The sequence below is a fragment of the Gopherus flavomarginatus genome, chromosome 10 (assembly GCF_025201925.1).
Source record: "Gopherus flavomarginatus isolate rGopFla2 chromosome 10, rGopFla2.mat.asm, whole genome shotgun sequence".
Taxonomy (NCBI): Eukaryota; Metazoa; Chordata; order Testudines; family Testudinidae; genus Gopherus; species Gopherus flavomarginatus.
The window spans coordinates 17,224,317-17,236,522 of record NC_066626.1 but is presented as its reverse complement, the minus strand read 5'-3'; the positions used below and the strand labels follow the sequence as shown (position 1 = coordinate 17,236,522).

The 12,206-nt window shown below is 43.3% G+C and overlaps 1 protein-coding gene across 7 annotated transcripts in view; it reads left to right on the top strand.

Moving 5' to 3' along the window:
• Positions 1-12,206, top strand: part of UNC80 (unc-80 homolog, NALCN channel complex subunit) — a 197,581-nt gene that overhangs the window by 43,113 nt on the left and 142,262 nt on the right. For 4 of the 7 annotated variants that reach the window (XM_050916066.1, XM_050916063.1, XM_050916062.1 and 1 more), the window contains exons 13-16: positions 2,161-2,538; positions 3,868-4,014; positions 10,133-10,280; positions 11,519-11,667. In XM_050916066.1, coding sequence (XP_050772023.1) covers positions 2,161-2,538; positions 3,868-4,014; positions 10,133-10,280; positions 11,519-11,667 — 822 coding nt within the window. The remainder of the gene's footprint in view (positions 1-2,160; positions 2,539-3,867; positions 4,015-10,132; positions 10,281-11,518; positions 11,668-12,206) is intronic. The other 3 variants (XM_050916068.1, XM_050916067.1, XM_050916065.1) reach the window with 2 other exon arrangements.

Genomic DNA, 12,206 nt, shown 5'->3' with positions numbered 1-12,206 from the left:
TCTCTTTATATACTTATCCATTCCAGCACTGCAGAAAGGTCTTTCAAGACCAGTAGGGTACATTTGAAAAATACTCAAGGGTGTAGTCTTTCAGGTAATGCAACTTCTATTCTTCTTAACGAGAGTAATACATGTGCACCAAGGGAGAATACACCCATAAAGTTCTGACTGAAAACTAGGAAAGCAAAAAAATTATAACAGAATGTTTCCTTCTCTTTCTTCTCATTTATGATCCTTCCTCTGGCATGCTAAAAGGCTTGTCAATTGTTCGGAAGCAGAGAATTCCTCAAGTAACCATCTCTCCTCTCACTGCATCTGCCTTACAGATCCTTGCAGTTGGTTCTAATGAAAAGAGAGATCATTTCAGTGTACTTGCTGAAATGAATCCTTCACATTTAGCAGGATTTAGTAAGAATTAAAATTAACAGAAGTAGTCAAGCACATAGGCATCTGCCTTGCAGATCCTAACATACTCAGTGATACAAACACATAGTAAGAGATGTTCCCTGTCAGTTGGGAGGGAAAGTGACTTGCCCATGTTTACACAGTAAGTCAGTGGCAGAACAGGATTAGAACCCAAGTCTCCTGACCTGCATTCCTGTGCCCTACCCAGTAGACCATGAGTCATTTCCTAGTGCTAACACAGAGGTTTCTGACATTGGACCAGCAAATAAGATCTTCATGAGGGACATAGACTCCCTTGAAGGGAGAGAAATTCATCCATGTCAAAATTTCAGTAAAGCCCACCACCATCCTGGCTCTGGCAGATCATTACCTTCTTCTTCTGTAGAATGAGTTAGTGAATCCAAACTCTCACATTATCCAAGGGAGAAGAAGATATTCAAAATCAAACCCTTGCATTTAAAATATTCACTGTTTCTTGGAATGTTGTCCTCCTTTGGCCTCTGTGACTGACCTCTCCTGGTTTTCATTCCCTCCTCTCTAATTGCTCCTTCAGCATGTCCTTAGGACGATCCTCCTCATCCTCCCCACCAGCTTTCTGGGGAGGTTCCACAGGGCTCTGTCCTGGGTCCCCTTCTCTTCTACCTCCATATCTTGCCTCTGGGCAATCTCATTTGCAAACACAAATTCAACTGCCTTCTCTATGCTAATGACTGACAGATCTACCTTTCCACTCCAGACCTCCTCTCCTTCTGCCCAAACTAAAATTTCAGCCTGTCTCACAGATGTGGCCTTGTGGATGTCTAGGCATTAGCTCAAGCTCAACATGGCTAAAACTGAGCTTTTAATCTTTCCACCCCCACAAGAACTTCCCCCTCTGCCTTCTCAACCACTGTGAACAACCCCAACATCCTGCCTGTTGCTCATGCCCATAACCTGGGTGTCATCTTTGACTCATATCTCTCTGAGGGTCTTCACATCCAGGCATAGCTAAACCTTGTGAATTCTTTCTGAATGACATCTCTGTGATATAGCCTTCACTTTCCATCACACAGCTGAAATTCTTGTCCAGGCTGTCAGAGTCTGGCATCTCAGTGACTGCAATGTCCATCTCTCAGCCCTTGGTAAATGCAATCTTGCCCTGCTCATATCCATTCAGAATCCTTCTGCAAATATTGTTTTCCAAGCCCATTGCTTTAACCGTGTCTCCCCTCTCTTTGCATCCCTCCACTGGCTCCTCCTCCTCTATCACATTGAACATAAAGCTGCTTGTCTTCAATTTCAAGGCCCTTCATAGCCTATTCGTACCCTCTCTATCCTTTCTCATTCACCATCGAGGTGTTTGTTGACTTCAGCCTCCAGTTGGCCTGTAACACCATCCTCCATCAACCACTTGTTAAATTCCTGCTTTTTCCCATGCTGCCTATTACATTTGGGAGGAACTCTTCATAAACACCCGCAAAACAAATGCATTATCCTCCTTCAAAACTCCCTTTTGCTGGGATGCCTACCAAAAACTTGATGACGGTTAGGCCGTTGGTGTGCTGAAACCACTGCCTACCATATGACCAATATTGTCTCATTGTTTCCTTGTGCTCCCCAATTGTGTGTCAGTATCAACCTCTTGTCTCTTGACTTACATTTAGATTGTAAGCTGTCCATGACTAAGGCTCCTATGCGCCATGGTAATACAAATATGAAATGATGATAATACAGAAAACAAGTCTGACCAAAACACGTTGTTTCCTCTTTCTCTAGGTGGTTCTGAAGGCTGTTTACTTGGTCCTGAACCATGACATCAGCTCCCGGATCTGTGATGTCGCGTTGAACATCGTCGAGTGCCTGCTGCAGCTTGGCGTGGTGCCGTGCGTGGAGAAAGTCAGAAGGAAGAGCGAGAACAAGGAAAATGAATCAGCAGAAAAGAGACCGAGTGAGGGATCCTTCCAGCTCAAGGGGGCTGCTTCGGGCGGCCCAGCCTGTGGATTCGGGGCCCCCCCAGTCAGTGGAACTGGAGATGGGGGAGGCGAAGAAGGTGGAGGGGGAGGAAGTGGTGGAGGAGGAGGTGGCGGAGCTGATGGAGGTGGCGGAGGAGGAGGTGGAGGACCTTATGAAAAGAATGATAAAAATCAAGAAAAGGTATGTTTGGGTACCATGTAATATAGAGAACACATGCATGTGACATTAGTTATGTCAAGTGTGTGTGTGTGTGTGTGTGTGTGTGTGTGTGTGTGTGTGTGTGTATTTGTATGTATATGTGGGTGAGTAATTATCATTTCTTTTTTCCTCTCTGTTTTTGGGAAACTGCTAGGTTTTCTTTTCTTTAAGCACCACTCAGACATATTCATTTGTGTCACTGTAGTACCCACTTCAAACCCAGTGCATGCATCACCATGGAGAATTCAGCGCCCTTTGCTGTGCCTACTCAAGCAAAGCAACTCTGCTAAGCAGCCCTAATTGGCCTAGCGTGGCTGCATTTTTGATATAAAACAAGTATTCCTGATGCCCTGAATAGGTGCTATTTTACATACTGCACAACTGCTGTTTTAAAACAGGAAAAATTATTGCTGATTTTTTCTACTTTTTATTATTTATTTTATGGTAGCACATAGATGCTCCCACATTTGAGGCACTGTGCAAACAAATATCAAGAGATGGACAGTACCCTAAGGAGACTACAATCTAATGAGACAAGACAGAGTCATACAGCAGATCCATGGCAGAGCTAGGAATAGAACCCAGATCTCATGACTCTACATCCCAGGCCTTATCCACTAGATGACAACACAGACTTCATTTTGTTACTTGACTTGATGCAAAGGGTTCTGATCCCTGAGTTCCTTAGGACTTGGTCCTGCCCCACTTACTCATGTCGGTAGTCCTTTATGAGTGGTCCCATGGATTTCAATGGGACTACTTTCAGTAAAGTAGTACTCACTGATCCCTGAGTTCCTTAGGACTTGGTCCTGCCCCACTTACTCATGTCGGTAGTCCTTTATGAGTGGTCCCATGGATTTCAATGGGACTACTTTCAGTAAAGTAGTACTCACTGATCCCTGAGTTCCTTAGGACTTGGTCCTGCCCCACTTACTCATGTCGGTAGTCCTTTATGAGTGGTCCCATGGATTTCAATGGGACTACTTTCAGTAAAGTAGTACTCACTATCAGTCCAGGTAGCACAATCTGACCCTTGCTGCCTGGCAGATAGCTGAATACTAGGAGTACCTGAATTGACATCAGTGCTCATTGTAGTCAGAATTGCACTTGATAACAAGTTTTTGAAGGATTAGGCCCTGAGCTAGAATAGATAAGTCAGTAGGATTTTCAAGAGTTACTTAGCTCTTCAGACTAATATTGGACTGTTTGCAAGCAAGAATGTGCAGCAGTATGTTATGAGCAAATGTTAAAGGTATGCCAGTTACCTGACCTCAGTGTCACGTGGTGTCGTTTCCCCTCTGTGGCTCTTAGGATGAAAGCATTCCAATAAGCACCCACAGGCTGGCACTGACGATGCTGATCAAAATAGTGAAATCCCTGGGCTGTGCTTATGGCTGCGGAGAAGGACACCGAGGGCTCTCTGGAGATCGTCTGAGACACCAGGTATTCCAGGAGAATGTAAGAGAACTAAAGCAGATTCCAGTTCTCCCCAGCCCCTTCTTTCTGAAATGAGTCTGCTGATGTTGAGAAGCCCCCACTCTCCCCCTCCACACAGCTTCCTTTATATTCGTCATTAAATGCTGGCCCCCGTCTCAGCTGCACCTACTGAGCGCTGCAGCTGAACCAAAGGGAGACAGTGGCCGCTTAAGCCACCTTTATCCCTTTTAAATTCCTGGCCCTGCTAGGGGCGTGTCTCGGGCCCAACAAGACAGTTTAGAGCAGCCCCAGAGGCTTCTCTGCCATGCATACTTTACTAGCAAGAGTCACTTTTGTACACTGGTGCAGCATAGCTACACTGAGGAGGTTCACAGTGGTGACTATATCAGTTTGGTCCCATGGATACAAAAATCCATAAGTGTAGACAAGCCCTGCGTTACCTTCTGGTGGCCTTGAATGTCTGCTTATGGGCTGCTCCAGCAAACCTGAATAGCCAGGGTGCACTGTGCTCCAAGCATGCTCCCATGCTGCAGTCTGTGCAGGAGGGCAGCAAAAGACCCCCCTTCTCTATCGTGAGGTAGTTTTACCTAGTTTTCTGGCCCTTTGTTACCATGCAAGCAGCATAAAGAGCCCAGAATTGCTCAGTTACTGCTGTAATTGCATCCCAGAGAATTAAAACCCAGGTACAGGGGGTTTCAATGGGAACACAGGGCCCAGTGTCCTGCCAAACAGGTGCATTTTAAAGGCCCAGTCTCACAAACACTTTTTACTGGCCATCATGCATGCTACAATGAGCATTCCCATTGGCTTCGTTAGCAAGTGTAGACTGTGCCTGCGAAAATGGAGGTGGATGTGGGATTGAGACCTGGCTAAAAATAACGCCTAGAGTGGTGGATTTTATATGATCACCCTCTTCCCCCCTTACTGTCTCAGTTAGTTAAAAAATTGACAGTAGGCATGCATGCAGCATGTTGTATTTTGATACTGAGCCTTGAATTCAAAGCATTTAGCTGTAGATCCTGAACCTCAGAGTGATATGAGCTCAAGGCTAGAGCTGAGCGAATAATTGATTTTTTGGATTGGTGGCCAAACCGAAAAATGTGAAAAAAAGATCTGTTTGTTTCAAACCAAAATTGATTTTTTTTTTCTTGCCAAAATGAAAAGCTGAAAATTTTTATTTGGGTTGAATGAAACATTTCAAATATCAAATCAAAATGACATTTTCAAAATTGTTTCAACATTTCCAAAATAATTTTGTCAGCTGAAACAGTTTGCCAAATTCGTGAATAGTTTTAGAACCTCCCAAAATGCATTTTCCAGTAAATTTTATATTTGCTGCAAAAAATAAAAATAAAAAAATAAAAAAATTGCGCAGCTCTAGTCAAGATCAGGATCAGTTAAACTTCTCAAAGTGTTTGATTACACTGCTCTACAGCCAGAATGCTTCTGAAATAAATGTAGTCCAACTTTACTAATTCTGGGTCACTGAGAACGAAAATGATGCTTAAAATTGTTGATTGGCTCTAGTTTTCAAGATATGCTATTGGGTCAGTATATACGACCCTTGACTTGGGAATGGCGGAGAATAAGTGAGTTATAAAGGGAATGGATCTCAATTTAAACCAGAAATGACTAAAATACATCTTTGACTGGATCTATGAATAAATCTATGACTGGGTTTGGACAGTACTTGCTTTTTAGGCAAAACAATGAATGATGCAATCTGAAGCTGGTATTGCATCATACATGATATGAATTGCTTCATGTTATTCCTAGAAGTCATGGATGATGCAATCATAACGTAGCTTACATCACTCTGCTGAACAAATTGCCCTATATCACCTCTAGAAATCATACAGTGTCGTGCTCACTTATTTGTCAGTGTTTGATTTTGCAAAGGGACGCATTTCTGTTTAGCCAAAGTGAGCAGAGATGCCTCGTACTTGTGTGAACAGTGCAGGTAACTTCTGCTATGTTTGTGGTGAAGTGACTTTTGCATCACAAAAGCGCAGTATAACCACTGTGGTTAAGAAAGCCTATCACCTTTCTTTTGGCTGCAAAATTGGAGATCAGGACATGTGGGTCCCACACATATGCTGCAACACTTGTGCAACAAATCTTCGCCAGTGATTGAACAGGAAAAGAAAATCTATGCCTTTTGCAGTGCCAATGATTTGGAGAGAGCCAACAGATCATACCAGCAGTTGTTACCTCTGCATAGTGCCTCCAGTTGGGAAAGGTGTGTCAAAGAAGAAAAAGTGGACTGTGCATTATCCAAACATTCCATCAGCTATACGCCCAGTACCCCACGGAGAAGGACTGCCGGTTCCTGATGCACCAGAATCATTCTCACTTGAGTCAGACGAGGAAGAGGAAGAGGATGAAACTTCTGGTCCTGAACCATCAATGTCACAGGACCCACATTTTCTCCCATCCTCCTCCTCTGAACCACACCTCATAACACAGGGTGAACTGAATGACCTTGTCAGGGATTTGGAACTACCCAAGAGTAAGGCAGAGCTGTTGGGCTCCAGACTACAGCAGTGGAATCTCCTGGCAGGCTATCAGGGCAAATGGAGCCCGTCAGTGCTTGCAGACTATTGCTGGACAGTGACAAGAGATGCTCCATTTAATGAATACAAGAGACAAGCCAAGAAGCGCCGAGTAGACATTGAATAGGACTATTCTATGTGGACATTGAATAGGACTAAACTATGTGGATAATAGTTTTTTGCCTTTTGTTTCATAATAAATTTTATTTATATAACCCTTTTGCTGATTTTTAAAGTGTTACATAAACAGGACAGAAATATTATCATGTAAAGCAACCATAAACACATGAAAAGACCTAGGTTTACAATTTATGATTAAAACTCTACTATCTACGCAATATACATAGACATAAAATGTAAAAACTTAAATATCTTAGAAACAGTAGCCAATCAGTTGTTTTAATTGTCATATTTGAACTCAGCACATCAAAATACATAATAAATATCACATTTTATCTCTGAAGCAGACGACTTCTCAAAAATTGTAGACCAGTGTTACATTATAAAATGCAGATGTGTTTCTTTTTCCTTCAGTTTACTTTGCAGATTGTTTGCATGCTTTTGGTTCTGATGAATGTTTCCTTGCCGTTTACTAAGCATTTTTACCAGTTCTGAGAGACTGATCCACACTGTAAAACTCAAGAATAAGGGTTAGAACTTTAAAAGATAGGACTCCTGAAGGTACTGGTTGCTGATTCTTATCCTGGCTTTTGTCAGCGTGTTGGATGAGACCTTCCTATCTAAGTACCTGTCTGACCTCATCACCATAGAAGCTGTGCACTTCATAGTCCTCGCAACTCCCATGAGGCAGGGAAGTATTGCCCCTATTTAACAAACACGCAAAGACTAAGGTCCAGATTTGTAAAGGTATTTAGGCATTGCTGCGCTCAGGGTTGCAACGCTTAAGTCTCCTTTTCAAAAGCGATTTAGGCACTTAAGAACCTAAATCCCTTTGGAAAATAAGCTTTAGTCTCCTAAATAAGTTAAGCATTGCAACACTGAGCAAAGCAATGCCTAAAGACATTTTAAAAATTGAGGCCTACCTGATGCCCAGTTTTACATGGGAAGTCTGTGGCTGAGCCAGGGATGGAACACGGAGCACCTAAGTAGCAGGTCATGAGTTTAAAATTCTCCTTTGCATTCCCCTGATTCCAAAGCTGCTCTGTGCAGGCTGCTGTCACTGCTCTGGTTTGGGCACTTAAAAATTTGTTTTAATTTATGCTGGGCTGTAATGGCCACAAGAAGCCGAAGACACAAGTGAGGATTGATGTGGCATAGGCAGGGGTGGCTCAATGTTTTTTGCCACCGCAAGCATGGCAGTCAGGTGGCCTTTGGCGGCATTTCTGCAGGTGATCTGCTGGTCTGAAGGTGATCTGCCAAAGCTGCGAGACCGGCAGACCTCCCACAGGCATGCCGCCGAAGTCTGCCTGACTGCCGCCCTCGCGGCAACCGGCACATCGCCGCCCCAGGCAAGGTTGGCTCTAGCTTTTTTGCCGCCCCAAGCTTGGCAGTCAGGCAGCCTTTGGAAGCTTGCCTGCGAGAGGTCCCCGGTCCCGTGGATTCGGCAGTGCGCCTGCGGGAGATCTGCCGGTCCTGCAGCTTCAGTGTACCCACTGCCGAATTGCTGCCGAATCCACAGGACCGGGGACTTCCTGCAGGCAAGTCGCCGAAGGCTGCCTGACTGCCGCCCTCACAGGGACCGGCAGTGCCCCTCGCAGCTTGCTGCCCCAGGCACATGCTTGGAGCGCTGGTGCCTGGAGCCGCCACTGGCCCCAGGCACACCTTTGCTGCGCTGGTGCCTGGAGCTGCCCCTGGGCATAGGGACATCTTAGCAGTGCTTCCTTGTCCAAACTATACTAGCAGCAGGAACGAGGAGTTATGTCAGAGTCCCTAAAACAGATCTGCACTGCTTTGCAGTAGTGTGATCCTCAGATTGGCTTCTACAGCTTTAAATTCAGATTATGCTGACAGTGCAATGCAAAGCAGCTGCACCACATTAAAGGATCCAGCTGTTTTCCTGGAGATAAAAATTATAATTAATTTTGTTTTAAACTGAAAGCACAAAATAGTCATCAGGCAATTCCAAATGTCTGTGTGCTGAGGGTTTTTTTTTTTTCTTCCCCTTTTTAAATCCTAATTTCACCAGTTCTCCTGTTTCACTGTAATTTGCACCACCCTTTTCCTGTCTATATAAACATCCAGAGTCAGGGATGTGAAACTAAGAAAAAAGTAGAAAATAATTTATTTTCATATAGTGCCTTTCTGCACAAGCTTCCTCAAAATCCTTTCTAAAGCAGTGAGGAAGATACTAGTCATGACTGTGTAGACAAACATAACATCCATGATGCAGTCAGCAATACTTCACAGTATACTCTAGAGCATTAGAGGCCTGATCTAAAGACTATTAACGTTAATGGGAGCCTTTCCCTTGGGCTGATCAGTTTGTTTCAGGGGGAATTGGATCAGGCCTTAGGGCTGTCAAACTCACTCTTTGGAGAGGGCCAAATTCTGTTTGCCATTATGGTACCAGAGAGACAGGACTACGATGCTAGTGTCATGTGCAGCCATCACTGGGTGGCAGAGAACCCAGTGATGGTAACGGGAGGTTTGCACAAAGAGCAAGGGTCCAGAATGGCCTGGTATGTAACAACCAAGTTATTACTTAGTAAAATTACCATTAAGTTTTGCATCGTTTAGGCCCTGATCCAGCAAAACGCTTAGGAACATGCTTGAATTTAAGCATGTGAAGAGTCCCGTTAGCCTCAGTGGGACATGCTTAATGTTAAGCGTGTGCCTAAGTGCCTTGCTGATCTGGGGTCTTTATGGAAAGAGATTTGTAGTGCATTTTGGGGATGACTGCTATTTCCGCTGTTTGTTTATTTGGCCAGGCTATTTTGAATGCACCACTGTGGTAACTGCATGCACAATTGTGCATCTAAGTTATTAGAAAATCACAGTATTACCATTGGGCTTCAGAACCAACACCACCCTGTGAGGAAACAGACAATTCACCCATCTCTTGGAGCTGATACTTCAGGCTTTTTAATACCTCACTGCATTGGGTCACACCTAAATAGTTAACTTTGCAATAAAGAGTCAACACTGAATTATTTTTGTAAATAAAAGTTTGCATTTGCACCATCTGAATTGGTTACTGGAGTCAGATAAATACATGAACAGGGTTGGATCTGGGCTATAGGTTCAAAATCTGACATCCCTACACCACAGTCTGTTTTATCAACGTTTATACTGTAAGTGTTGGCCGAGGTAATTGGGCTCCTACTCATTTCACCAGCAGTGAAATTTTAACTTCCATTTGGAGGACTGCAAGAGGAGGGCAGAAGTGACCTTGATTTAACATCTTCTCCAAAAGATAATGTGGTGTAATGGCTCCTATTACTGAATTGCATGATTGGCATTAGCTGAGAGCCCATATCTTGTTATGGTATTTGAACGTTTTGATTAGTAGGTGAGATTACTTATAACAGCGCAGCACTGGTGAAACAAGAGCAGAAATGCACCGAAGGACCCAACAACTGTCACCAAAATTCAAGCAGATACTTCTCATTTTTGTAATATCTTCACAGGCTCAGAATTGCCTTACAAAGCTGTACAAGCTGGATAAAATGCAGTTCCGGCAGACCATGAGGGACTATGTGAACAGGGATTCCCTCAATAATGTTGTGGATTTCCTTCACGCTTTGCTAGGATTCTGCATGGAGCCAGTCACTGACAGTAAGTACAGCTGGCATCACAACCCCAGTCATATTTTCATCGATGACACTACCATAGGGGATGCTGGCTGCCATTTTCAAAAAGTCGTAGTGAATTTCTAAAGGCAAAATGTAGCCCTGTAAATTCTTTTATTTCCAGTACAATTGGAATTAGAGAAGCATATGTGCTCTCTCTTTTAATGCATCCTACCTGTTTGTTTATGGCTTCATGAAAGAAAATTTTCTCTCAGCTATGCCTCAGGCATGAGGCTTTCTGTTTAATAACATGAACAAATGCCAGCTGGAGTGGACTGTGCATTCTATGTTTATTCTGAATGGAGATATAATTGAGCATTAAATCTCTCTGCAGAGCCTAAGGTGAGGCAGCAAATAGCTAAACAGATCATGTAAACAAGTATAGGAGCATTCAGATTTATGTGCATACAGCATAAGTCCATTTTTTTTAAGTTAGGCAAACAGTTCTATGTACTATTATGATGATGGTACGTGTACATTGGTCACTGCATGCATAAGTAGCTAATTGTGGGCATTTGGAATATAGGAATTGCCATGTCAAAACACACAAGTAGTTTATCTCTTTGTCTATGATTCCAGTCACTTCAGAGAAAGGTGCAAGAAACACCATAGTGGGCAACTGTGAAATAACCAGCCCACAGAGCAAGTTTACTCTTAACACCCATCAGATACACATTGGCTTATCCCTTCAAGGGATAGGCCCTCTCTTGTGAATGTTGTTGCCCTGTCTAAAGAACTGTGGATGTTTTCGTTATCTATATAAATGTTTAATCTGTTGTTTGAATTATTCTGAGATCTTGGCCTCCATTGTACCTTGTGAGAGCAGTTTCATTGGTTAAAAAGAATTTCCTTTCATCAGTTTTAAATTGCTTTTCAATTTAGTTGAATGACCCCTTGTTCTTTGTTATCTGAGTGGGGAGACAGGGATGCCTGAATTGCCTTTCCTGTTCCATTTGTTATTTTGTATGCCCCTGTTTTAGGGAGAGGATAAACAGTTTTGATCATTTCAATCTCTCTTCAAATGGCAGATTTTTCTATCCCTCTTCTTATTTGTGCCACTTATATCTGCTGTGTTGTTTATGAGGTAGGGTCACAAAAATTGAACATATGATTTTGGGTGATTTATGTCTTTTAATACATTTAAAAAGTAATTATGTATTTAATCTGTAATTTGTTAACACATCTCAGCCGAGCTGTGTGGTTTATTGTGCTTGCATTTTGCAGACAAGGCTGGATTTGGAAATAACTTCACCACAGTGGACAACAAGTCTACAGCGCAAAGTGTGGAAGGTATTATTGTCGGCGCCATGTTCAAGTCACTGATCACTCGCTGCGCTTCCACCACGCATGAACTGCATAGCCCTGAAAACCTGGTGAGGATTTAGGTGCAGGTTTTACGAGTTGAATTTCCTCTCCCTCATAAAGCAGCTGGGCTTGAAAATCAGGGCTCGATTCAATGAGACTTTATTGGCATAGCTAGCTAGACAAGTTTAAGAAAAAGACTTACTCTTCAGGTGTTCGTCAGGGGCAAATCTGACCCAGCCAGCGTAGAGTCATACACTGTGTTTGGTCTTTGACTCCCTGTGTTTTCAAATGGGGACTCCATTTGTGTAATTGTGAATTTGATTAATGGAAAGACTAGTAGCACTAAACTGGAGCTAGGAATAATGGGCTAGATCCCCACCTGGGGTAAAGCAGAGTAGTTCCATTGCCTTCAGTGGAGATATGCCGGTTTACATGAGCTGGATGTGACCCCGTTCTGGTAGGTGCTGTGCAAGCTTCCTGAGTACAGTCCTACTAAGGTAACTCAAGCCTAATCTGCAGTACCTCTGTATTTCTCTCTTGGAACTCTCTTAGCAAAGGCTGCCAATCGTACTGAACTAATGTTTAGCTTTGGGAAGAGGGCAGACAT